This window comes from Halichoerus grypus, chromosome 2 (assembly GCF_964656455.1).
Source record: "Halichoerus grypus chromosome 2, mHalGry1.hap1.1, whole genome shotgun sequence".
In the NCBI taxonomy this organism is placed as follows: domain Eukaryota; kingdom Metazoa; phylum Chordata; class Mammalia; order Carnivora; family Phocidae; genus Halichoerus; species Halichoerus grypus.
In genome coordinates, this window is record NC_135713.1 from 111,662,399 (window position 1) to 111,689,764 (window position 27,366).

Sequence of the window (27,366 nt, forward strand, 5' to 3'; positions counted from 1 at the left end):
TTCACTTACTAGTTGTTTGGCCTTGGGTAAGTTACTTAAATTCTATAGGATTACTTCCTTATTTGTAAAATGGGGATAATACACATTTCTAGAATCATGGTAGAGACTTAAAAAGGTATTATATGTAAAATGCTTGGCACTCAATAGTAGCTATTAAATTTGGATTCGTTAATTTGGGTTCTTTATCCCATTACATGTGTTGTTTTCTTAAAAGAAAAAAAAAGCAACTGGCTTCCTATGTAAGAAGGGCTTAGGTGTTGCTATATGCTTTCCAAGGGACTTTGACTGAGCTGACTTTTTACAACAAGCACACTAATTTTACTTAGATTACAGGTTAATTTGGGGTGGCTTTGGGAGAAATTACTAGGGATGTGGAGAATGGACTAAAATACTCCCAAAGTCCCCTTTAGCCTAGGGACGAATTTGTCAACGCATTAAAAGAATAGAAGAAAACAAACCAGAACAAAACAACAACAAAAATTAAGTGTCCAGCCAAAAGAGTGAGAGTCCCAACCCAACATTTTTCAAACCAGTTTCCCTCGCTGTCCGTGGGATTCAAGCACGTGACGACAGTACAGAACACTAGCCAGAAGAGCCTGAGAAGAGACAGATAGTGGGAAGTCAGCCCTAGATGGAGATGTCACGTCAACTCTTTCCTAAGTAACCTTTGGAGGTGTAAGGACTGCAGGAGATGGCATTTCTTCTCCTAGATGCCTTTGGACCTCAGGCAAGCATCGCACACAACGCCAAACATCAGGAAGCAGAGATGAAATTTGCAAAACTGGACCGCCCCTCCTTCCAAAGCTGGAGGTCTGGGCTCTGCGGCGAGAGGCGTGTAGGCTCTCGCAGAGGTCTTTGGGAGTTGTAGTCCCCAGGGGCGTGAGGTCTGACGGCGGCGGCCGGCTTAACGCGCTCAGAACTCCATCCCCCGCCGGCCCCCGCGGCCTAGGCTATTGCCTCTTCCTGTTCAGGGGGGAGAAGCCCTGCCGCAGCAAGTTGAGAGGATTTCGGAAAGGGTCTCCGCTTTCTCGCTGACTTCTCGGAGACTGAGGGCTTTGCGGAAGTAGGTAGGGCAGTTCCCTGGTCTTATAAAATCATCCCTCGGGACCGAGCGGAGGGGACAGAGGGGAGGCGGCGGGAAGCGACGGGAACCGCTGAGCTTGCTATGGAGCCGGCTGTCATCGGGGAAGTTCTTTAGTGAAACGCGTCCAAACGGTTGCTTCTTGGGGGATCCATGAGGCCAAAGTCGGGGACTGAGGCGACCACTCCGGAGGAGCGGCGTGCGCTCCTCTCTGGGTCTGGTGACTCCCGCGGGAGCTGAGACTTCGAGGGGCGGTGGGGAGTCGGTGCGTGTTTGAGCCTGAGGGTGATGATAAGTAAACAACCGGGTGAGAAGGAGGAGAATTGGAATTATTGCGAGAATGGGAGAACCTTCTCTGTCCCGAGTAGGGACGAGCTGGAAGGCAGTTGACAACACCTTTGTGCCTTGAGCTAGGATGCCTTGAGATGGATGGAGGGCCAAAACACTGAAGTCCTCGCCACACTTTTCCCCGGCTCAAATGTGAGAGCGGGTGTCTTGATAGTAGGTGACTTTACATCTTAGCTGTCTTAGAATGCTAGAGCTGGAAGAGGCCTTCGAGAATAGCTAGTCAAGCACATTCTCCTCACTTTACTGATGAGGAAACTAAGGTCCACCAAGTTGGAGAAACTGCCTCGCTCATGACCAGACAGCCAGTTAATGGCCAACTTGACTAAAACCTAATTTTCATGACTCTGAAGCAGTGCCTTAATCTATTGCTGAGATCAGTAGATCAGCAAACTCTAACCTGTTACTCTTTTTTTTTTTTTTAATGCTTAGGTATACAAAATAATAGGCAGCCGCTGAAGGGAAAGTTTTTAAACTTCTCAATAGGTCAAAGAAACCCTTGTCTTAACTTGAAAAATCGCTACAAACTTCATAGTAATATAAAAGGTTGGTAATAAATTAAGATGTGACCTTTCCTTTCCCAACCTATGCCCATTTGAGCTCTGATAACACTTAGCCTTAGATTGCTTCTCTCAATCCTAAATGCTGTATATCTCAGTCATATAAAAATAGCATGCTGATTGTGATTTTACAATACCCTAAATATTTACAGTAAAGGGTAAACAGCATAGGAGGATGGGAATACCCACCTGAATTAAAAAATAAAATAATTTATAGTATTTTTTTAAGAAGGAGATAATGACCATAAAAATTAAAAAAAATCATTAAGAGGTTAAAAACTTCTACTGGGCCTGCATTTTATAATACACTTAAATTTCAGTCCTTCATCAGCATTCTTTCTTTCTTACTGCCTAAACATAACTTGAGAGCATTTAGTGTTCCCTTTGCATTATTTTGGCTGGTAATTTCTTTATTAGACTACCTTGCCCTCCAGCACTGTCAAATTTAACACCTTTTGAAGCATTTATTGATCAATTTGGAAGCATGTTCCACTAGTCTCCTCAGAATTGGAGCATTATAGCTCTTATTGGCTGACCATTAAATGATTCATAAGGAAGAGGTTGAGATAAGTTTGTTACTAGACTTTTAGCAGTTACAGACTTATACAGAAGAAAACACATATACATAGCATAACTTCTTTCACCAAGCTGCCTTTTTTATGATATGGTTCCATTGGCTTTCATATTGGCATAGGATGGAGGTGGGTAAACTATGACCAAATTTGCTACACCATTGCTGCCAGATATATTTATTTTTTATAAAGTTTTACTGGAACACAGCCATGCTCACTCATTTATATATTGTCTTATGTGCTACAGGACAGAGTTGAGTAGCTGCAGAGGTCATACAGCTCACAAAGCCGAAAGTATTATTTGGCCCTTTACAGAAAAAAATTTGTCAACCCCTGCTCTGGTAAGCAGAGGTTCAAACCTCTACTGTATGTAGAGGTATTAGGTAATACTAATTTTCAGTCTCTGAAACCTCTACCATATGCAGAGGTATTAGGTAATACTAATTTTCAGTCTCTAAGAAAGAACATATAAATATTTGTATGCTGGGTCCATAATAAAACTGACCCTTAACACAAGTTTGAACTGCACGGGTCCACTTATACTTGTGAATTTTTTACAGTATAGTACTGTAAATGTAATTTCCGTATGATTTTCTTAATAACATTTTGTTTTCTCTAGCTTTTAGTGTAAGAATACAGTGTATAATGCATACAATATACAAAATATGTGTTAATCAACTGTATATGCTATCAATAAGGCTTCCAGTCAAAAGTAGGCTTTTACTAAAGTTTTGGGGGAGTCAGAAGTTACATGTGCATTTTCAACTGTGGGGTTGGGGGGGTTGGGGTCAGCGCCCCTAACCTCTGCTTTGTTCAAGGGTCAGCTCTACATTTCTGTGGGCAAAAACTGATGGGTCCTATTGTAGATGGATGCTAGCATCTTAGCTAGATACTATAGATTGGCTTTTGCAAAGAATTGCGAAAGGACACTTCTGAGCCTAGTATGGAAAAGAGCTGACATTCTTTGAAATATACTGATACTTAATAGTCAATACTTTGAAGAATAATGTCAAATGAACTTTATTTGGTTGCTTTCTATGTCCTTTTTATGGAGAAAAGTATTTTTCAGCACAGGTATCAGCAAGCAGGTCAGTAAACTCTCATTTTCCTATTGAGACTCCATACTGAAACCAATTTTAAAGTGGGACTTATTATTAAATGACTTAGTTTTGACATTAATAGTCTTGCTTCTGGGACTTTGTTTTAAAACTCAGAGGATTGGGGTGCCTGGGTGGCTCAGTCGTTGGGCATCTGCCTTTGGCTCAGGTCGTGATCCCAGGGTCCTAGGATCGAGCTCCACATCAGGCTCCCTTCTCCGCGGGAGGCCTGCTTCTCCATCTCCCGCTCCCCCTACTTGTGTTCCCTGTCTCGCTGTCTCTCTCTCTGTCAGGTAACTAAATAAAATCTTTAAAAAAAATAAAATAAAATAAAACTGAGAGGATTGAGTGAGCCATTAGAAGTGAATGTATCTGTTTATGTCATCTTGCATGTTTAGCTCCCTGTATCAGTGTTGTCTATGGCAAATTAATGGTATAGGAGTATTTAACATTTTAGTTAATCATTGATGGCACTATTTTGTGTTATTATCTATGTAATATTAGCATGGAACTCTAATTTGCCTTTTAATCTAATTCATCAAACTTGAGAATATCTTGTAGTTGTACTCATCAAGACTTCCAAAAGGCATTACATTTCCTTCAAAATAGCATTTTTGGGGTATTTGAAGTTCAGGCTAATTGTCTAATTGAGGCAACTGAAAATTACCAGTTTTCTTACAATTCTTTGTATTTACTTGAATATTATTAAATCTTTGAAAGGCACTATGGACTTTGGACTCATTTACAGCTTATTTAGATTACTGAGAAGAAACAGTGTTCTTGCTCGTTTGGAATAAAGAGCTAATTTTTTTAAAAATATTTTATTTATTTATTTTTTCGGGAGAGAGAGAGGGAGAAAGAGAGAGCGAGCGAGCATAGGGGGAGGGGCAGAGGGAGAAGCAGACTCCCCGCCGAGCAAGGAGCCAGATGCGGGACTCGATCCCAGGACCCTGGGATCATGACCTGAGCCAAAGGCAGACACTCAACTGACTGAGCCACCCCAGCGTCCCAATAAAGAGCTAATTTGACAATGCTACATTTCAGATTTGCTCAGAACAAATACACATATGTGATTAAACTGGAAATTTTATGTCAAATCCTGAACACCCCTCACGTTTTCCCTAACTTTGATGATCATTTTTTGGTAAGGCTGACTGAAATCCAAGGACCTTTCTAGATTTTTCTTGTTCTGGGTTTCCTAACATTTAATCTTAGCAAAAGTATTAATCTCCAGAAGTTAAAAGAATCCTCTCTTCCTAAACTCAACTGCATTGTCAGTTTAGTATAGGAACCAATATTGCAGAGAGTATTGGTTAAAAACAGAAGTCTGGGCCGACATCACAGTATACTGGAAGTAACATTTGGGACCTAAGTAACCTGGTTTCCATCCCAGCTGTGGCTTTATTAGCCAAGTGATATAGGACAAGTTACTTCTGAGTTTCAGTTTCTTTTTTTATAATTTGAAGGTAGTACCTCTTTTTCAAATTCTAAGGATTAGGTACAGTTAAATAACATGTAAAAACTTAGTCCAGGGCGCCTGGGTGGCTCAGTCGTTAAGCGTCTGCCTTCGGCTCGGGTCGTGATCCCTGGGTCCTGGGATCGAGTCCCGCATCGGGCTCCCTGCTGGGCGGGAAGCCTGCTTCTCCCTCCCCCACTCCCCCTGCTTATGTTCCCTCTCTCGCTGTGTCTCTCTCTGTCAAATAAATAAATAAAATCTTTAAAATAAAAAAAAAAAAAAAAAAACTTAGTCCAGTAGTAGGTGTTCAGTAAATAAATGTTAGTCCCAACTCCCACTACTTATTTATTGATTTATCTTTTTCCCTGAGTTTTTCTCCAAAGTGACACCCAGTTTTCTTCTTCAGAAATGAGTTCTGTCCTTTAGGTCTTTTCTCTTTGTGACAGTTCAGTAATACTATGAAGCTCAACTTCTTTATCTTTCTTACCTCACCGAGTTTACTCTCTTTATACTAAAGGCATATAGATCATCAGCTGATTTTATCCACACCACTAAGTTAAGCCAAGACATAATTTTGCTAATTACTTTTAAAGAGCCAAACTCATAATAAAATGATAGCTGTGTTTGTTGAACACTCACTGTGAGTGAGGCACTATGTATATTATCTCATTAAATCTCAAACCCTGTAAGACTAGTACTTTTATTATTCCCTAAACCAGTGAGTCTTAGGGAATTTAAATCAGTTGCCCAAAGTCACATAGGAAATAGCAGAGCCAGGATTCAAATCCAGTGTGACACATGAGCTTTCAGCTACCACACTCTGCTCAATGAACCAGTGTAGGCCATGCCCCAAATTAACCATTGTGTATAATTCAAATGAAGGAATATCCTGGCAATACTTTCTGAAGATGATTTTATCAGTTTTTAGAGATTGAGGAGCAATAAGGTTGTGTCTTCTCATCAATATTTAAATTTTTCTCTAGCCCATTTGCAACAAGTGGATGGAACTAGAGGGTATTATGCTAAGCGAAATAAGTCAATCAGAGAAAGACAATTATCATATGATCTCACTGATATGAGGAATTTGAGAAACAAGACAGAGGATCATAGGGGAAGAGAGGGAAAAATGAAACAAAACGAAACCAGAGAGGGAGACAAACCATGAGAGACTCTTAATCTCAGGAAACAAATTGAGGGTTGCTGGAGTGGAGGGGTCTGGGAGGGATGGGGTGGCTGGGTGATGGACATTGGGGAGGGTATGTGCTATGGTGAGTGCTATAAATTGTGTAAGACTGATGAATCACAGAGCTGTACCCTTGAAACAAATACTACATTATATGTTAATTTAATAAATAAATAAATTTTCTCTAGTATTTCTTAGCAATTCTGTTGATGACTTTTCTCCCACAGTATACAAATTTCATTAAGCTTAGTTTTATTAAGTTCAGAAATAATAGCAAACTTCTATACAGAATTTAACAGTCCCTGGCATGCTTCTAAATGTTTACACAAATGAATTTATAGGTTGTTAGAAAAATTTTTATGTGCTTTGGATTTTCTTGAATGAATATTCCCCCAGTTCTTATGTTATTCTTTTTGTTGAAAGGATACTGGCTGACAATCATCTTTTCAATTCCTAAAATACTTAATTTTTGAAACTGAGAGAATGTTTTAAAAATTCTGTAAAGCTAATAACTTGGATTTTTTCAGGAGGCAAGTTAATGCTGAGACTGAGATTGTATTTGCCAATGGTTTATTTAACATAGGTCCACTGTGGGAATTTCACAAGCCAATAGTATACAGGATAATGACTCTTGATAAGCCAATAAAGAAATACTCCAACTCAGTGACAAATTAATCACACTCTTGTTCAAGACAAGGGGAGATGAAAGGAATAAAGTCCAAATTTAGTTAAGATGTACCTTTTTGGAATTGATACTTGGGAAGGACAGCTTAGCCAACCAGAGCTAATGTCCAGCTGCCTGCACAAAAGTAAAAGTCTCCTGTTGTTTGAGCATGTTGCTAGGGAAGGTCATTGTCCCTGTTGATGGGCAAGATGATCTTCTGGGCTGCTGCATGGCTTTTGCCACTGCAGGTAAAAATAGCCTTTGCCTCAGCAGCATCTAATTGCCCCCAGGTCTTCGGAGAGCTCTGATAGTCCTTCCAAACTCACTATTTATAGTACAGATAATCCCCTTGCCATAGTTGCTTCTTCGTAGTTGCTTCTTCGAATGTTTTTATTGATAAGCAACTGAGCTCCTGAGTTCTTATCAGTGAAAACAGTTGAGATAACATCCTAGCACAGCTTACTTCGTTCTTATGTCAAAACAACTTTTTTTTTAAACAACTTCTAAAACAATTTTTTTTGTCTTTGTCATAAACAGATGGATTAAAACAATTCACTTAGGTTGTAAACAAGTAGATTTGAAATCATATCAAACCAATACACAGCATAACTTCTCTACAATATCTTTATTTCCCAAGTTTTTAATTCCTGTGCTATGTCCACCTTAATTTAAAATGTATTTTTGTTGGTATTTTATATAGAGTATTTTCACTCTTTATATCCAGGGAGCAATTTTTTCACGTTAAGTAGTCATTGACAGTTTTTTTTTTTCTAAAGATTTTATTTATTTAGGGGCACCTGGGTGGCTCAGTTGTTAAGCGTCTGCCTTCAGCTCAGGTCATGATCCCGGGGCGCTGGGATCGCCCCGCATCGGGCTCCCTGCTCAGTGAGGAGCCTGCTTCTCCCTCTCCCACTCCCCCTGCTTGTGTTCCCTCTCACTGTGTCTCTTTCAAATAAATAAATAAAATATATATTTTTTAAAGATTTTTAAGATTTTTGATAGACAATGAGATGGGGGGCCGATCCCAGGGCACACACTTAACAACTGAGCCACCCAGGCGCTCCACTAGTGACAGTTTTAAATTAAGGAAGTTTAATAGGACTATCAATCCTAGTTTTATAGTTAGTGGCTCAAAGTAATCTTGAAAAATACTGCTTTTTAGTTTTAAAATTTAAGACCAAACAAGTCAACTGAATTATTAGTTTTATTATGTAGAGGAAGGAACTGAAAGATCAAGTTTGTGTTTTTGCTTCTCGGCTAACTCTGTTTTTGTGAAATTACTTAACCTTGCCTCAGTTACTTCCATATTAATGGAAGATTAATAACGATTACTTTGAATAATGTATACTTTATATTCAGGATCATTTCTGATGCTTCACATTTAAATATGTACAATGCATTTTGTGAATCTGTGTTTTAAACAGTCAAGTAAACTTCTTACCATAAAAAAATAAATTTTGCACTGATCTATTAGAAAGTTAATTTAGGAGCTAGGACCAGCAATTGTTGTAGATTTTAATTAAAAGTAAAATGATGAACTGAAAATCGGAATTGGTAATTAACATCCTACTAGGTTTTATTATTTAAGTGATTTAATACAAGTTACCTAACTTGTAGGCTTCCTAAATAATAATATTTCTTAAGTTTATTGAGGATGGGGACCATGAGTTAAAAAAATATTTTTTTTCTCAGTACTTCAGTACATTGTAGAGGCTTGGTGAGAAATTGTTGAATGAATATATTGTTCAGGGTTTGCCATTAACTCAGTATTTTGGTTTTTTTTGTTTTGTTTTTTTAAAGATTTTATTTATTTATTTGAGAGAGAGAGAATGAGAGACAGAGAGCATGAGAGGGAGGAGAGTCAGAGGGAGAAGCAGACTCCCTGCTGAGCAGGGAGCCTGATGTGGGACTCGATCCAGGGACTCCAGGATCATGACCTGAGCCGAAGGCCGTCGCTTAACCAACTGAGCCACCCAGGAGCCCCTAACTCAGTATTTTGGTTGTCTCATCTTAAAATAATCATTTTTGCATGTATACTCTTTATTATTTGTATACTCTTTATAGAAAGACATAGAAATAAAGCCCTTCATGACTGGAGATGGTAGTATTTTGATTTCACTTTTTTTGAAAAGTCACTATTACATAAGCTACTTCAACATTGTCTCTAGTGAGACTAATAAGTTAATGAGAGCTTTGGCTTAAATACTGGGCAGGAAAACAGAAGATGGAAATGGAAGGGAATGACAGGAAAGAAAATGCACATATTCTGGGGATAGAATATGTTACCAACATCTATGTTACTTAATAGTGGCATTTTGACAACTTTTGCCTATCTCTCACCTCCTCATTATTACAGAATTTTTCACTTAGAGAAAAGAGGAAAACCTCAAGAGGCTGCACGTGTAAAAAAAACAAACAAACAACAAAACAACAAGTTTTTTCATTTGTTATCTGAGAGGAATAATAATGCATTTGAACATTTATTTTCCGATTACAAAGTGCTAAGTATAACATGCATCATTTCACTTAATTTTCAACCACACCAGTGAGGTGGATGCTATTGTTTCAGTTTCACAGATGGGAAAATAGATTCATGAAGGTTAATCTTCAATTACGTAGGTTGTGAGTGGCAGGTAAGGATTGCTGACTCAAGTGTTTTCTTTCTACTCTGTCGTAAGTGCTATATTTAGAAAAATAGCAACAGCAGATATAAGACTACGTTAAACAAATACAGCACCAATAAAACTATACTTTTAAGTAGTCTGGTAAAAAGAAACAGAAGAAGGTGAAAGATAAAAGAGAGACAAAGGGCAAAGAACAGGAAAGAAGCACAGCATAATGGCAAAGAATATAGGCTCTGAACTTAGACTGCCTGGGTTTGACTTCTAACTCTCCCACTTACTTATTAACTTTATAATCGGTTAACTTCTCTGTACCTTGTATCCTTGTTTATAAAATGAGGATAGTCATAGTAACTTAGAGTTGAAGAATAAAGGTAAAGCACTTGCCTTTAAATGTTAAAACCTATTTATTTCACTTTATGGCGTTTAGTGTGTGTGTGCACGTGTGTGCATGCGTGCTTATGTGTGAAATACAACATCCATTCAGAAAAGTGCATAAAACATATATATAATTATTAAAGCAAATGGCCATATAACCAGAATCAAGTTGAAAAATACAATATTGCCATCACCATTTAAGGTCTTCTCCTGTCCCTTCCTATCAACCTCTTATTTTACCTGCCTAGAGCAGGGTTTTTCAACCTCAGAACTATTGACATTTTGGACTGAATAATTCTTTGTTGTAGGAGGCTGTCTTGTTCATTGTAGGATATTTAGCAGCATCCCTGGTTTCTACCCATTGGGTCTAATAGCACCTCCCCCAGTGATAAAAACCAATTGGGTGAGATCAAATGCCTGTCTTTATCTCTCTACAGCTCTACCTGCTATGTACAGAGTAGACAGTAAGGGCATAAGGGTAGAAGCAGGGAGCTCCATCAGAAAACTGTTGTAGAAATCTTGGTAACAAATTATGGTGGCCAGACCCTGAATATACTTGAAGAGAAAACCAACACAATTTTCCTAATAGATTGAATGTACACTGAGAAAAAGAAGTCATGAATACTTCTAAGGATTTGGGCCTGAATAACTAGAAGGAAGGAGATGCTAGCAATTGAAATCAGGAAAACAATGGGTAGGGTATTTTTTTGGGAAAAAATTAAAAGTTCAGTTTTGGACGTTAGTTGTCTGTTATATCCAAATAAAGATGTTAAGAAGAATATATACATATGTCAAATCATTATATTGTTCATCTAAAAGTAATACAATGTTATATGTCAATTGTATTAATAAAAAAAAAGATGGAGGCACCTGGGTAGCTTAGTTGGTTGAGCGTCTGACTCTTGATTTCGGCTCAGGTCATGATATCAGGGCCATGATATTGAGCCCCACATTGGGCTCTGGGCTCAGCAGGGAGTTTGCTTGGAATTCTCTCCCTCCCTCCCCCCGTCCCCCTGCTTGCACGCTCTCTCTCTTTAAATAAATAAATAAAATCTTAAAAAAAAAAAAGATGTTAAGTAGGCAGTTGGTTATGCAAGTGTGAAATGCAGGAGAGAAATTTTGGCTAGAAATGTTACTATGGAAGTTGTCATTGTCTAGATCAATAGAACTTTCTATAATGATGGAAATGTTTTATATCTACACTGTGCCATATGGTAACCACTGGACACATGTGCCTATCAAGCACTTCAAATGTGGTTAGTATGACTCAGGAATTGAATTTTTTTAATTTAATTTTAATTAATATATATAGCTACATGTGACTAGTGGCTGCTGTATTATATAATGAAGGTGGTGTTACTAAACCATGAGATTGGATAACATTACCCACAAATTGAGGGTAGATAGAGAAGAGAACCACGGCTGAAACTTGAGACTGCAATTTTAAGAATTCTGGGACACAAGAAGTAAACAGTAAATGAGACAAAGAAAGAGGAGAGACCAGTGAGGTATAGAGAAAACCTGGAGCCCTAGTAAATCTAATTTATTAAGAAGGAAAGTGTCCCTTATTGCACTTATTTCTGATGGGGCAAGTAAGTTAAATACTGAAAAGTAACCATTGGCTGTCGGTCATTGGTAATCTAACAAGAGCACTTTCTGTATAGTGATGGGGAAGAAAGCCTGATTAGCATGGTGTCAAGAAAGAATGGGAGGATCTTATCTATTTTATGCTTTCTGTTTCTCCAACCTTTTTTATTTTTCTCCTTTCTTACTTTTGTTTAGGTCTGCAATTTTTTTTATCATTCTCTTTTCCTACTCTACTAGATTTTAAGTTACATGCTGTTTTCTATTATGTTAATAGTTACCTTTAAAATTACAACATGCATTGCTTCAAAGTATAATGTTGATCTGGACAATACAAGGACCTTAGAACACTAATTCCAAGACCTTCACTTGACTTTTTTTCCCTTTGGTCTGGAATTTTAATTCTTTTTTTCCACTCTATGATAATATTGTTTATTAATTCTGGTTGGAATTCATTAAACTTCTTGAATCCGCAGATTGTTGTCTTTTATGAATTGTGGAAAATTCTCAGCCACTGTCTCTTCAAATATTACCTCTGCTATCTCCTCTCTTTATGATTCTCCAGTTATATGCATGTTAGACCTTCTCTATCTCCCATGTCTCTTAACTTGTCTTCCACAATTTCTGTCTTTTTTTTTTTTTCCTCTCTCTCTGCTGTTCTAGATAGTTTCTTCTGATGTATCTTCTAGTTCATTAGTTTTGAACTTTTAAACCCACCCATCAAGTTTTAAATTTTGGCTATTTTATTATTGGAGGGGGTTAAAATTCATGTTCTTGTCAAACATGCTAAGTTACTTGTTTGATAATTTCCACTTTGTCTTTGTTTGTTTGTTTGTTTTACAGAATACATTTATTGCAATGTGTACTGGGAATCAGATTTTAGGCTGTAAACTAAGCTGGTGGATTGAGCTTCATATATGCAAAGTGAGATGTTAATGTAATTAGTATATTAAATCAAAAATCTTTTTAAAGCTTTATTTATTTTAGAGAGAGGGAGTGAGAGAGCATGCAAGCCACAGGAAAGGCAGAGGGAGAGGGAGAGAGAATCCTCAAGCAGACTTCCTGCTGAGTGCAGAGCCCGATGCAGGGCTCAATCCCAGGACCCTGAAATCATGACCTGGGCCGAAATCAAGAGTTGGCCATTTAACCAACTGAGCTACCCAGGCACACCATTAAATCAAAAATTCTTTTTTTTTTAAAGATTTATTTATTTATTTGACAGTGAGAGAGAGAGAGACCACGAGCAGTGGGGAGGGGCAGAGGGAGAGGGACAAGCAGACTCCCCACTGAGCAGGGAGCCCAAGATGGGGCTCAATCCCAGGACCCCGGGATTATGACCTTAGCCAAAGGCAGACGCTTAACTGACTGAGCCACCTAGCCTCCCCTAAATCAAAAATTCTTAATGGCAAGTTGACAATAGAAGGAAAAAAAACCTCTTTTTTTTTTTTTTTAAGATTTTATTTATTAGAGAGTGCACAAGCAGGGGGCAAGGGCAGAGGGAGAGGGAGAGGCAGGCTTCCCGCAGAGCAGGGAGCCTGATGTGGGGCTCTATCCCAGGACCCCGGGATCATGACCCGAGCCAAAGGCATACACTTAACCAACTCAGCCACCCAGGTGCCTCTGAAACCCTCTTGAATTTAGCTTCTATGATGAGCAGTACATTGTACTTAAAATTTTCTTTTTTTTCTTCGTTTTCTTTTCTTGTTTTTTGTTTTAATTTCAGTATAGTTAACATACAGTGTTGTATTAGTTTCAATGTACAATATAGTGATTCAGCAGTTCCATATATTACTCAGTGCTCGTTAAGATAAACACACTTCTTAATCCCCATCACCTATTTCACCCATCCCTCCCACAAACCTCCCCTCTAGTAACCATCTGTTTGTTTTCTATAGTTAAGAATCTGTTTTTTGGTTTGTTTCTTTTTTTCATTTGTTGGCTGTTTTGTTTCTTAAATTGCACATGTGAGTGATACCATATATATTTGTCTTTCTCTGACTGGCTTATTTTGCTTAGCATTACCTTCTCTAGATCCAACTATGTTGCTGCAGATGGCAAGATTTTTTTTTTTTGGCCGAATAATATTCCATTGTATATATATCCACTTTGTTTTTTATTTTAAGATGGGAAGCATAATTGTTTTCTAATCTTATTTTGATAATCCCTATAGTTGAAGTCTTTATGAATATATTTCTACTAGTGTTTCTTCTGGTTCTCACTAAAAACACTTTATTTCTTTGCATGCTAGATTATTTTTATCTGTGTACTGTTCAGTGTCCTTGAAAGATTGTTAGCAGGTCTGCTTTGAGGCATAGGATCAAGGTGTGTCCTCACAGAAAAGATTTATATTTGTTTCTAGCAGGTACCTACCTAGTAGAAGTCCTACCAAGCAGGTTAACCTTAAACTATATTCACGGCTTTTAAGTGTTCTCTGACCTCCTGCGGATCCACATGAAGCGCAGTTTGTGGTACTGAACACTTCCTCCTCCACAGATGCATGCATGTGTGCACGTGTACACACACACACACTGCCTATGGGCATTGTCAGGAAATCTTGTTTGTAGTTCCCTTGTGAGGGAATGCGGCACTTCTACTGCTTGTTAATTCCCAATCTAATGGTAAAGATCTTTGTACTCCCAGCTAAGTTATTGGGAGAAGGGAAAGGGGATGATTTCTTATTACATCATTCCTTACTTTGGGTGAATCCCGGGTTTTATCTTCTATTTTCCTAGTACTTCACAAGGCCTTGAAAACCTCAGTCCCATTTTCTCCTGGTACAGCAAATACTCTCTGGGCAGAAGCAATTTCTTGAGCTATTTACCTCACTAGGTTCATTACCTGCACCTACCAATCGCCTGATTATCATCATTTTTGATGCGTTTCAAAAGACGTTTTCTGATTTTATCCAATTTTTTTCTACAGGAAAATAGGTCCAAATAGCCTAATCTGTTTTATTACTAGAAACAGATTGCCCTACTTATTTTTTAGTAAGCTGAAAAATAAACAGTAATTCCAATTCAGCTTAGCTAATTTCTGATAAAAGATTTAGGCATATACCTCATTAAGATATCATCAGCAAATTCCTATATTTTTCTAATATCTTATGCATGCAATGTATTACTTGTTAGTAGTAAAATAATTTTTAATTAAGTTTTATATTTTTTATACTTTCTGATTTATATAGGACTGACTTCATCAGTGTTTAGAGGCTAAGAAAAGTGGCAGATATGGATAGTGATTCTAGGCATCTTCTCATCCCTGAGGTAGATCATGAAATAATAAACCCTGGACCTATGAATATCCAGTTTGATTCATCAGATCTAAGATCCAAAAGGTAAGTGATTAAAATAAAACATTTATTTCATAACTAGGGTTTTTTGATTATTAGACTAGGACTAACTATGTAACCAAATATATGTAGTTTTGAATATAAAATATCCAGTTACTTAACAGCATCTGTATGTTTGTATGTGGAAGGGAAAAAATATGAATACTCTTTCGTTCTTTATTTTTGACTTTTTTGACTAAGCTCACCATTTGTGTTGTGAAAGGGGTTGGGTTAAATTTTACAAAGTAAGATGCATTTATGTAATTCATTTAACAAATATATATTGATTACCTGCTTTGTGCAAGGTAATATGCTAAGTACTGGGGATAAAACAGTAAAATTAATACATAATCCTTACCTTCACTGAGCTTAAATTCCAGCAAATAGTTTAAAATTCATTTCATTGCATACCTGGAAAACCCCAAAGAATCCACTGAAAAATTACAGAGAATTCAGTAAAGTGGCTATTTACAAAATAAACAAAAATAATAGTATTCCAGTAAGAAAGTGTAATGGAACAAAAGAAAAAATAAGAGTAGCCTTAACAGTGTGCAAAATCTACATGAGAGAAACTTCAGAATAAGATTTAGAGTATTTTTTCATATCTGAGATGCTGATTGTGAGTTGAACTGTTCTTCTTTTTGTAGTATAACACACAAAGATAAACTGCTACCAGTATACCTGATGCAATAATCTCTTAGGATGTAGAGATTTTTTTTTTTAATTTACTGAAAGAACTCTTGAGCTTATTTGGTATTTTATCATATATTTCTTATGCAATTATAAAAATGAAAACAAAATATTTCAGTTAAGATATTACTAATACTTTACATTTAGAATATGATTCTTTGCAATCAGTTTTCTGACTTGGTGTCATCAAAATTGTTTTTTTTTCCCCTTCCCACACCCAATGGTCCTTTGTATCATTAAGAATGTTAATAATGTAGTATTTGTTAAAAGAATTTTCTTTCAAATCACTGACACTTTCTTTAGTTTGGATGCTTGCACTTTCCTGATTTTACCAGAAGGTGTCATAGAAGGTTTTCTGACAATAATATGGCTCATAGTTCTTCTCCAATGGTTCTTAAATGGTTTGATGACTGAAATGACCGGGAATTACAATTACCTGTCATACCACCAGGAATAATTACTTTTATGACAGCTGCCTGGCGGACAGTGATTAAAAGATATCCTGGATTATGCGGATGCGTCCATATTTTAGAAGTGTATATATTAGAATTGGTAAAATATGACATTTAATGAAAAGGCATATTTTGCAGTTAGTGGAAGGACTCTAAAATACAGTCTTATGCTCTTTAAATTTTAGTCCATAAATTTAATGTCTTCCCCCACCCCCAGAAATGTCAGCAGCCAGTTCCAAAGTTTATATGGCCCAGCAGTTTCACTTCTAAGCATTAACTCACAATGTCAAATACTATATGTACAAGGTTGTTTAATGCAGTATTTTTTTTATAATAGTAAAAGATTTGAAACAACCAGAATGTCTTTTCTTACAGGACTGGGTAAATAAATTTTGGCCCATTGATACAATGGAATATTTTTCACCCATTAAAAAGAAGGAAGTGGGGCGCCTGGGTGGCTCAGTTGGTTAAGTGACTGCCTTCGGCTCAGGTCATGATCCTGGAGTCCTGGGATCGAGTCCCGCATCGGGCTCCCTGCTCAGCAGGGAGTCTGCTTCTCCCTCTGACCCTCCCCCCTCTCATGCTCTCTCTATCTCATTCTCCCTCTCAAATAAATAAATAAAATCTTTAAAAAAAAAAAAAAAAAAAAGAAGGAAGTGGCTTTATTACATATCAAAATGAAACAAGTCTTCAACTTGTTAAATCAAAAAAAGTGCAGAACAGTGTATATAGTGTACCATCATTTGGGTAAAAATAAATAAACTGTGTATAATACAATATGTATAAATGATTCTGGAAGAATAAGTAGTAAATTTAAGAGTGGTTGCCTCCTTAGGGAGAAATAGTGCTTGAGGTGGGAAGTGTGGCAGATGCTGTCTGTTCCTTGCCCACAGAATCTTAATTTTGTCAACAGTGAGAATAGGTTCCAATCTAGGAGATAAAGGAAGATTGATTTAAGCTAGTCTTCATAATCCTATTTCCGTTTTCCAGATACTTAATTTTTTAGTCTTTCTTGAAGCTAGAGATGGCAGTGTGAAATTTATCATATAAGAAATGTATCATTGTCATTTACATAGTGACCATCACAAAAGATAATGAAATTAATCTTAAAATTTTCACTTGTGTATTCCAACATCAAGTGAATACAAGAACTTATGAATGCTGATTGAATGCTCAGGATTTTCTTGAAACCTCTGAATTCTATGATAAATAATTGACCACTGTGACAATAGAATATAGGTCATTAAAGTGCATTCCATTGCGATAAGTTGGCAGGAGTTCAGGCAGTTCTCTGAGAATCTGTTTAACCATGTAGATTAAATGGAAGTATATTTTCTATAATGAAACTTGTCAAAATGAGAAGGGATCAACTATTGACAATCATGGGATAACTACCTAGGTGAGCATGTTTTAAGGAAGGCAAATATTTATAGGCACTTTGCAGTATTGAATGCTAATTTGCTTGTGAATTAATTCTGCTTAAGAAAACAGGAACTATTATTTGATAAGGAAAAAAAGTAGGAGTACCTAAAAACATTGTTAATTCTATTAAAAGATGGGTTACTTCACTTTGTATGCCTAAAAAAAACCTCAGACACACTGAGGAAAGTTATCTTCATTAGAAGAACCAGCTTAGACAACTCTTTCTAAGACATAGATCATTTTGGAGTCACCAAATAACTTTGGTATTGTCCCATTACAATTTTACCTGTGTAATATTATAATTTAGATATATTTTAAAATCTGTTCTTAAAATTAGGCTTAATTTAGCCTCATCTTCATAGGTTTGTGAAATGATGAGTTTCATCATTATTCTAATATGCATTATGATAAATATCAAGTAGTTAAGATAGCATTAGTCCTTGTGCTACCTAAAAATCATCTTACATGTAACCACACTTTGGGAAACTGTGTTTGGCCATCAGAGTATAGAAAACAACATTTGATACTAATTTTAGCTTGCTTTTCCTCAGTTTAGCTTGTGATTAATTTTATCTCTTCCACTAGGTGGCAATCAAAATCATGTATCAGTTCAAATGTAACAATTTTAAGAACTCCTTTGAACTGACAGTGTGATGGATCTGCTTATCACATTGGTGGAACTGGGGTCTAATTAGACTCATGGAGGATGAAGCTTGTCACTGTAGAATAGGAATACATGTCATAACCATCTGGATCATTTGAGGAACTTCTGCCAACTCTACATGCACACTTTTCTCTCTACACACCTCTCTTCCCCCTCAGTTTTTCATCTGGCTTGGGGTGGAGTTAAGAATGTGGGTGGAGGGACAGGAAGGTTTAGAAATCTCCTATGTTGTATGTGATATATTCCATTGGCAATCACTAGTCTGAGAGATTGTTTTCCTGCTTTTCCCAGACTTTCTGGTAACCAAAGATAGAGCTGGTATTCAGGGTTGCTTCATACTGTGCTGCTGCTCTGGGATTATGCCCCTTGGGAGTTGAACATTCCAGCCGGCCTGAAACCAGACTGTGAAGTGGTTAATTTCTTTTTGAGCTCCCCTTTTTCAGTTTTCTTCTACCAACATTTCCTTTTCCATTTTTCCTAGGGCCTAGGGTTTTCATGCTCCTTTTGTATCCACAGTGTTCCCTAGGGCAATAATTCACCCAGCAGTTTTCTCTTAGGCAATGCTTGGTAAATCATACTTTTCCTCACCCCTTTTTCTTTTTTTTTTTTTTTAAGATTTTATTTATTTATTTGAGAGAGAGAATGAGACAGAGAGAGAGAACATGAGAGGGGGGAGGATCAGAGGGAGAAGCGATGCGGGACTCGATCCCGAGACTCCAGGATCATGACCCGAGCCGAAGGCAGTCGCTTAACCAACTGAGCCACCCAGGCGCCCCTTCCTCACCCCTTTTTCACTAGTACTTATCTGTCCTATTCTTGTAGGGATCTGTTGTCTGTTTGGTGTTTTAATGGGAAACAATCTGAGGTGTCAGAGACCTGGTCTATTACCTTTTCCATGGCTATTTGTATTTTAATGTGGAGAATCCTAGAAATACAAAAGCCTAACCTAAAAGTTAGATTCTTTTTTTTTTTTTGTAATTGACAACATTGCAAGAAGTCTGGTAAGCCAGTGGGACAGAGGTAGATATTGAAAATAAGCAGCATTCCTGGTGCCTTCAAACACACTATGCTATGGCCCCTGGTTTCTTTGAATGTCTACTAGTCTGCACATATGTAAGTTGGCCTCTTTCTGTTTCATCTGGCAATAATACTATCCCTGATTAGCAGCCTGAATTGACTCTTTTGGGTACTTGTGGTTCTGGGAGAGAGAAGGAATAACAAAGCAAAGTGAAGAGTGTATTAATTTATAAGGGTAGATCTGGGCCCAATAATAATGATTAGAAGTGGTTACTAAGGCTTGGTAGTTCCATAGTTAGGGATTATGGAGATGTATAGCAAGAGATATAAGAGTAGTTTTCCCAGGACTGTTGGTTTCCAGAGCTGCATAAATTACATTTTGAGGAATGTGCCATCCATGTTAAGTAGATGGGACTAGGGTCTTGACTGTATATCAGTGACATGGAACAGATGGCCCACTTGCTGATTGCAGCACTCCTTCTATATCCTCCCTCTTCCTTGTTTTTCCTCCTATTCTCTTCCCTCTCCTGTCCACTTTTCTCACCCTTCTTCTCCCCGTGTTTCACTCCCCATATTACTTTCCACAATGGAACCCTTTTTTGCTAAATGCTTACATACATGTTTATGAGTCTATGTGCATTTGGAAATGCATCAAAATATGAAATGATTTTTTTCTAATGGATGATTTTCATTTTCCTCTATAACTTATATATTATCTTCAGTATAGACAGTGTACTACTTTTATAATGAGAACCAAGTTATCCAAAAAATACAGCATTCAGGGGCGCCTGGGTAGCTCAGTCAGTTAAGTGTCTGCCTTCAGCTCAGGTCATGATCCCGGGGTCCTGGAATTGAGCCCCACATCGGGCTCCCTGCTCGGTGAGGATTCTACTTCTCCCTCTGTCCCTCCCCCTGCTCGTGCACACATGTTCTCTCTCTCTCAAATAAATAAATACAATCTTAAAAAAGAAAAGAAAATATAGCATTCCTATAATTTAGGATAAAAATAGTATATGCAAAATGAAAACCCATTTTCTTAAAAGCATTGTTTAAATCACCTGTGCTTCTGTGGACTATTACAAATCATGTTTTTTCTCTACTTGGTGGAGCTTTTTTAGTAGGAGGGTATAAGGAAGTTTCTGACAACAGAAGCATAAGGAAATAAATTCCATCACATAGAGGCAAGCGTTGTTGAAATATTTTGGTATATTTCATCTTGTCCTTTTCTATGATTTTTTTAAAGAGGTCACATAGTCTATACAATTTAATGTACTGCTTATTCAGTTTAAATTCATTACTTCTGCCTTTTATTCCCTAGCTGTCTCCCTGCCTGCCTCCTTCTCTCTCTATCTCCGTCCCTCTCCATTTGCCTCCTCCTGTCCTTCTTTCTTATATGTTTTCCTTTTGTCAGTAAACATTCGCTAAGCTCCTGTAGTGTGCGAGAAAGTGCTCAAACACAGCCCCTACCTCCAGGGAAGGAGATAGGTACACACTGAAAAAAAGGGAGCACTATGATGAGCAGTTATAAATATTTTGATTTTATTTTTTTTTAACTCAGTACTCATTTTTCATTAGGAAAAATACTGGTTTATCCCATTCTGAGCCAGATTACCAAGAACCCTGTGGAATTACATCCCTATGAGTAACTATGCTCTAGGGTCTGGCTGAGCCCAGCCAGGAATACAATGAGGCCATTTGTAGTACTGATGGCTAGGTGTTTGGGGGGCTTTCTGTAAGGCACTGCTCTGGGTAAGAACATTTGTTGTGGCAGTTGTTTTGACTGAGGTTGAAGTTCTTTCATTTGATTTTTGTTTTGTTTGTAATATGTTGGTGGTAGATTTTCTAAAGGATTAAGCTGGATGAAGTTTACTAACATCTGGTTACAAACATTTCTAAAGGAAAAACCTATTCAGATACTCCCTGACATAGATGTGACAAGGGCATGAGGCCTCCTCCCTCCTTATCCGCTTTGCCCACCAGGAAGGGGAATAGAAGTCCTTATCTCCACCTCTAAGTCCCTAAGGAGACTTTCAGTGGTCTATGGCAGGAGTTAGGAAACTTTTTTTTTAATAAAGGGCCAGATAGTTAATACTTTAGGCTTTTTGGTCCTATGAATTAAATTTTGCCATTGTGGGGTGATAGTAGCCATAGAATACAAGATTATGTGGACATGGCTGTGATCCAATAAAACATGTCGTAGACTGGATTTGTCGTATCCTGCCATAATCTACCAACCTGTGATCTTTAAGAATGGGTTTTAGGGACTTGGGTGTAAGCAACCATAGGGACGTACTTTCTACTGCTGTGACTCCTAGGGATACCTCTTGCCTTGTTTCTGGAAAAGTTAGAAAGTAAGGGCTACTCACCTTAATTTCACTCTGCCCCCACAACTGCTTCTAATAAAACTGTTCTCATAATAAGTGTTCTGATCAAAATGGCCCCTTGGACAATAAAACAATCTCTAGCCTTTCCCCAAACTTCATGCCCCTGATGCAAGCCTAAAGTCCTTTGGCAAGGTTATCCAAGGATTTTAACTGCCATAAACTCTAGGGATAGAGACTGAAGCCCGAATGATGTATAAGGGGAATGTACCAGGTTTCAAGGAGAAGTAAAAAGTTTTACAGTAAAAATTGTGCTTAAAAATCACTGAAACGTCCCCCCAAAAACTGTATTGTCAGCATTTTCTCATATGAAGAATTCTTTTTTTTCCCCAAGATTTATTTATTCATTTTTAGAGAGAGAGAGAGAGAGAGAGAGAGAGAGAGTGAGGGGGAGGGGCAGAAGGGGAAGGAAAGGGACAAGCAGACTCTGTGCTGAGCGACCATGAGATCATGACCTGAGCCAAAATCAAGAGTGGGACACTTAACCGACTGAGACACCTGAGCACCCCAAGGGTTCTTTCTAAACATTATGTTAAAAAATATGAATTTAAATGTATCATAACTTAATAATGTTTAAATATTATGCTGTTTATAATTTTTTAAAATAATGCTGATTAGCAGCTTTGTACATACCATATTTTGATTTCCTTCTAGTAGAGTCTCAGAAGTATAATTATTAGATTAAAGGATATAAACACAATTAAGGCTTTTGATACATATTACAGCCAAATTGTTTTCTACAAAGATTGTTCCACATTATATTCCTACCAGCAATGTATGAAAGTTCCTATTTCACAATCCCCTTTCTAGCACTGTTTATTTTCTTTTTTCCTAAAATATCTCTTATATTTTGTTTATAAAACTTTCCTATATGTAAAAGTTGGTTAATAGAAGCCAGTTAGCAGGGCAGATTTCACAGTGGACTCTTGCCTTTATGGTCTATTCTGTTACTGTGGCTGAGTCGGCTGAGTAACATGCCATATAGCTAACAATGGGTTCTGATCAGCCTACTACAATATTTGCCATCTGTGTTGAAAATGTATCCTTTATCACCTGAATGACCATTTGGATAGACCATCTGTTGCTAGTGTATTTCCAGTGGCAAAGCAGAAGTTCTCTTAGCCATCTGCCTTTCTTGAGCCATGATGAAGATATCTAAGGCTTGATGTGTAGTAGCCCTTTCTTAAGTTATGGGTGAGGAGCAAGAAAGAGGCTTATTTTCTTTGGTGATCTGTTTAAAGAATAGATGAATTCTCCTTTTAGTGTTTTCAATTTCTAGGCAATTGAATTAACATAGCAAAGCAATGTTAATATTCATTTGAAGAATCACATGTATATATTAAAAATAAGATTTTATCTTAGTATTTATATTTACTTAATTTTTCACCTCTTTGTATTACCTTTCCAGTTTTTAAGGAAAGGAAATTTTAGTTAAAAATGCTGACCTGGCATTTTTCTTCTTCCCCATTTTTTTTTTAATGGAGAATATTTAGGTTACAAGACAGGAAATTTTATTTCTTTTCCAGAAATTCTTTTGGTAGATTTGTGTAAGAAGGGGAGTAGTAATTGGCATGACATTGCAGGCTGAAGCCTACCCTTTATTTATAATTAAGACAAATCTTTATTTCAAAATATTAAGTTAATGATATTCTTAATTTATTGCACTTAAGTTAATTGAGACAATTTGTGATTTATTTTTGCATTCTCATAGAGCAGTTAAAAGGAAGAGTTGCTGGAGAACTATGCTGTCTTGGGAATTTTTCCCACATTCCTAATCTTCCTTTGTTGAGGTCACTCACCATGTCCTGTTTGTGGGTCTGCTTTTTCTAGGTGGAAGATAGGATGCAGTGATGGTGGTGGTACTATTTTATATCAACCTAGAGAAAAATGGAAGAATATATGTTGGTATTTGCTTACAAGTGCTTCTACCTTGATTCTTGGTGTTTATTTAATTCTTTTAGCCTCAATCCAGTGCTGATACTAAAAACAAGACAAAAATCCTCACATTTCTGTTAGTGATCATTTTGTAGCCATAAAAGAAGAGACTGTTTATTTTCAGGACAGTTGGATTAAACCAGTTTATGGATTTTTTTTTTTTTTAAGATTTTATTTATTTGACAGAGACACAGCAAGAGAGGGAACACAAACGGGGGAGTGGGAGAGGGAGAAGGAGAAGCAGGCTTCCTGCCAAGCAGGGAGCCCAATGCGGGGCTCGATCCCAGGACCCTGGGATCATGACCTGAGCCGAAGGTAGACACTTAACGACTGAGCCACCTAAGCTCCCCATAAACCAGTTTATGGATTTTTTTAAAAGGTTTTATTTATTTATTTGAGAGAGAGTGTGTGAGCAACTGTGCCAGGTGGGCAGGGGCTAAGGGAGAGGAAGAGAAAGAATCTCAAGCAGACTCTGCACCCAGCATGGAGCCCAACTCTGAGATCACGACCCGAAATGAGACCAAGAGTCAGACTAAGCCACCCAGGCACCCCCAGTTTACGTATTTTTGTAAACCAAAATTTGGAAGCTTGAATTGCATTGAAAGAATTTTGAAATTCATTCTTAGTAGAATCTATATTTAATTAAGATATACAGGCCTGAGAATTAATATTCAGGTGAAGTTCTATGTCTACATGGTGTTGATGAAGTTGTTTACTTGCAGCTAAGTAAAGCTTGGAGTTCTAAAATAAGGAATCCGTAATTTTCAACCTGGGGTTTATTAACATTTATTTTTTTCATCAGACCACCCTTATCAGTTAAAAAAATAAAAATAACAATCTAAAAATAATGGGACTGAATATGTATGTGTGTGTGCATACATGTGGGTATTCATTTGCAAATTATGTATATGTACTACTGAACTTACATATCATGTACCTTATAAAGCATAAAAATTATAAGATACAGTGATCTTGATAAAATTAGCTTTAAATTTTATTTATGAACAGTATATTAATACTTTTATCATGTATATTATCAATAACAATTGAATATGCTCTAGTATCTTTTTTTTTTAAAGATTTTATTTATTTATTTATTTATTTGACAGAGAGAGATAACAGTGAGAGAGGGAACACAAGCAGGGGGAGTGGGAGAGGGAGAAGCAGGCTTCCCGCTGAGCAGGGAGCCCAATGCGGGGCTGGATCCCAGGACCCTGGGACCATGACCTGAGCTGAAGGCAGACGCTCAATGACTGAGCCATCCAGGCACCCCTATGCTCTATTATCTTAAAATATTTTGTAACACTTTGCTACACAGTAATTCAAACTGATCTGAAGTTCATTTGCATATCATCCAACAATTATGTGGAAGTTTTTGTTGAAATTTGCCTGGTAGATTTTCATTCTCCCTGATGTCACTCAGTTCTTACATCGAGTGATGGCAGTACTGTTTTGTATATTCTAGTATTCTATGCTAATTTTAAAGTCCAAAATAGTGTTTTTTAATACTATTAATTTGAAAACAACCAGTGGTTTTGTTCACCTTTTTTGGTTCTCTCTCCACATTATCCCGCAATCTCTCCTTTCCTTCATTTCTCGCATCGTCCTAGCTCTACTTTCCACTTACTTGCAGCGTTTACTTCCCAACATACACACACACACCTGGAGAAGGGGGAGAAAAGGCACTGAATTAGAGTCTTCAGAAGGTGGCTAATCTCTCTGCTGGGGGAAGGAGAGAACTTAATAGAACCATCTTTACCAGGTTAACTGTGGGAGAAATCAAAACTGCTACAACCCATTAGCTTCTGTCCAAAGTGGAGGAGCTGCCCATCTGGTCTGAACCCTCCACTGACGGGGCACTAAATATTTGAGGAAGGTCCTGAAGTTTATTAAAAGGTTTATAAACTTTTACATTTTTTTAAAGATTTATTTATTTATTTGATAGAGAGAGAACATACATGCGAGTGGTGGGAGGGCAGAGGGAGAGAATCTCAAGCAGACTCCCCGCTGAGTGCAGAGCCGACATGGGACTCAATCCTATGACCCATGAGATCATGACCTGACCTGAAACTAAGAGTTGGTCGCTCCTTCAACTGAGCCACCCAGGTGCCTCAAACCTTTGCAGTTTTTTATAAAGTTTATAAAAAATGTTAATATAGGGGCACCTGGGTGGCTCAGTTAGTTAAGCACCTTGCCTTTGGCTCAGGTCATGATCCCAAGTCCCCATATCAGGCTCCCTGCTCAGTAGGGAGCCTGCTCCTCCCTCTCCTTCTGCCCCTCCTCCTGCTCCTTCTCTCTCTCTCTCTCGCTCACTCTCTCTCTCAGATAAATAAACAGATCTTTTTTAAAAATGTTATATAAACTAATGTTTTATTTGATGATTTATAATGTTTGCAAATTTCCATTTTTGAAATATTTTGAATGTTTAATTTCACTGATTTGTAAACATTTTATACTCTTAAACACATTATAGTGAAAATACTGATTGGTGCTTGTATTACACGGAATAAATACCAAGATTTATTCCATACTTGTATTACATGGAATAAATACCATTTGCTTCATTATTACAATTATTATTTTGACTTATTTATGTTTAATAACAGATTCAAAAGCCATTTACATACTTCGGAAGTTTTTAAATGTTAGAAAAAGTTTCATCCATGTATGTAAGATTGCAGATAGGAGTTTTTATTGGTGACAGACATCATTTTCAGCAATAAAATTATGTACAATGGAAACATTTCTAAACATCCATTATCAGAATATTCTCTGCTCATGTGAATTTTTAAAAAGCAGCTACTTTCTTGGGTCGCCTGGGTGACTCAGTCAGTTAAGCGTCGGACTCTTGATTTCAACTTGAGTCTCGATCTCAGATAGTGAGTTCAAGCCCCGCCCAGCGTGGAGCCTACTTAAATATGTGTAGGCTTTTAGGTTTTTAATGCATGCTGTGTACCCATGTAGCATACTTTTGATAGCAACTTGCCATCACAGGAGGGGTTAACAAATTGGGAACAGTTGTCTTTTTATAGAAAAGTAGGTAACTTGTATTTAAGTTTGACACATCTTTATTAAGGTAGTTTGCCAAAAGATAACCAGTAAATTTCTGTATAATACAAAAGACTTTTTTGGTCCCTTTTCATCTCATTACTAAATTTTGAAAGAATGTGTTAATTCAAGTTGTATTTTGAAGTCTTATCACATGATATATGTACAGAAGACTGTGTAGCATGTATGTACTTTTTTTTTTTTTTTTTAATATTTTATTTATTTATTTGAGACAGAGAGAATGAGAGAGACAGAGCACATGAGAGGGGGGAGGGTCAGAGGGAGAAGCAGGCTCCCTGCCGAGCAGGGAGCCCGATGCGGGACTCGATCCAGGGACTCCAGGATCATGACCTGAGCCGAAGGCAGTCGCTCAACCAACTGAGCCACCCAGGCGCCCATGTATGTACATTTTAATTTTATTTTTTAAAAGATTTTATTTGAGAGAGAGAGAGAGAGAGAGCACAAGCAGGGGTAGGGGCAGAGGGAGAGGGAGAAGTAGACTCACCGCTGAGCAGAGAGCCTGACGCAGAACTCGATCCCAGGACCCTGGGATCATGACCTGAGATGAAGGCAGATGCTTAGCCAACTGAGCCACCCAGGCGCCCCATATGTACAATTTTAGAAATAATTATAAAGCCAACACCTATGCAGCCAACACCAAGGTATAGAAACAGCAGCACCCCAGAGTTCCTCATGTGTCCTTCACCAAACACATCCTCCTTCCTCCCTACAGGTAACCACTCTCCTGATGTTTGTGTGACCATTTCCCTATTTTTATTTATTGTTTCTGTATCCCTAAATACTGAATTCAGTTTTACCTTTTTGTGTACTTCATGTGAATGAGATCATTCTATGTGTATTATTTTAGAATTTTTGTTCAGTGTAATT

At 37.5% G+C, this 27,366-nt stretch overlaps 1 protein-coding gene across 6 annotated transcripts in view; it reads left to right on the top strand.

Moving 5' to 3' along the window:
* Window positions 1–912: 912 nt before the first annotated feature.
* SLC38A9 (solute carrier family 38 member 9) overlaps window positions 913–27,366 on the top strand; it is a 93,543-nt gene continuing 67,089 nt past the window's right edge. Inside the window, exons 1-2 of one of the 6 annotated variants that reach the window (XR_013445813.1) lie at window positions 913–1,067; window positions 14,726–14,875. Coding sequence is in view for 2 of the 6 variants with exons in the window: in XM_078067314.1 (XP_077923440.1) it covers window positions 14,769–14,875 (107 nt within the window). In the remaining 4 variants the exon portion in view is untranslated. Of the gene's footprint in view, window positions 1,068–14,725; window positions 14,876–27,366 lie in introns of those variants that run through there. The other 5 variants (XM_078067314.1, XM_036065688.2, XM_036065691.2 and 2 more) reach the window with 5 other exon arrangements.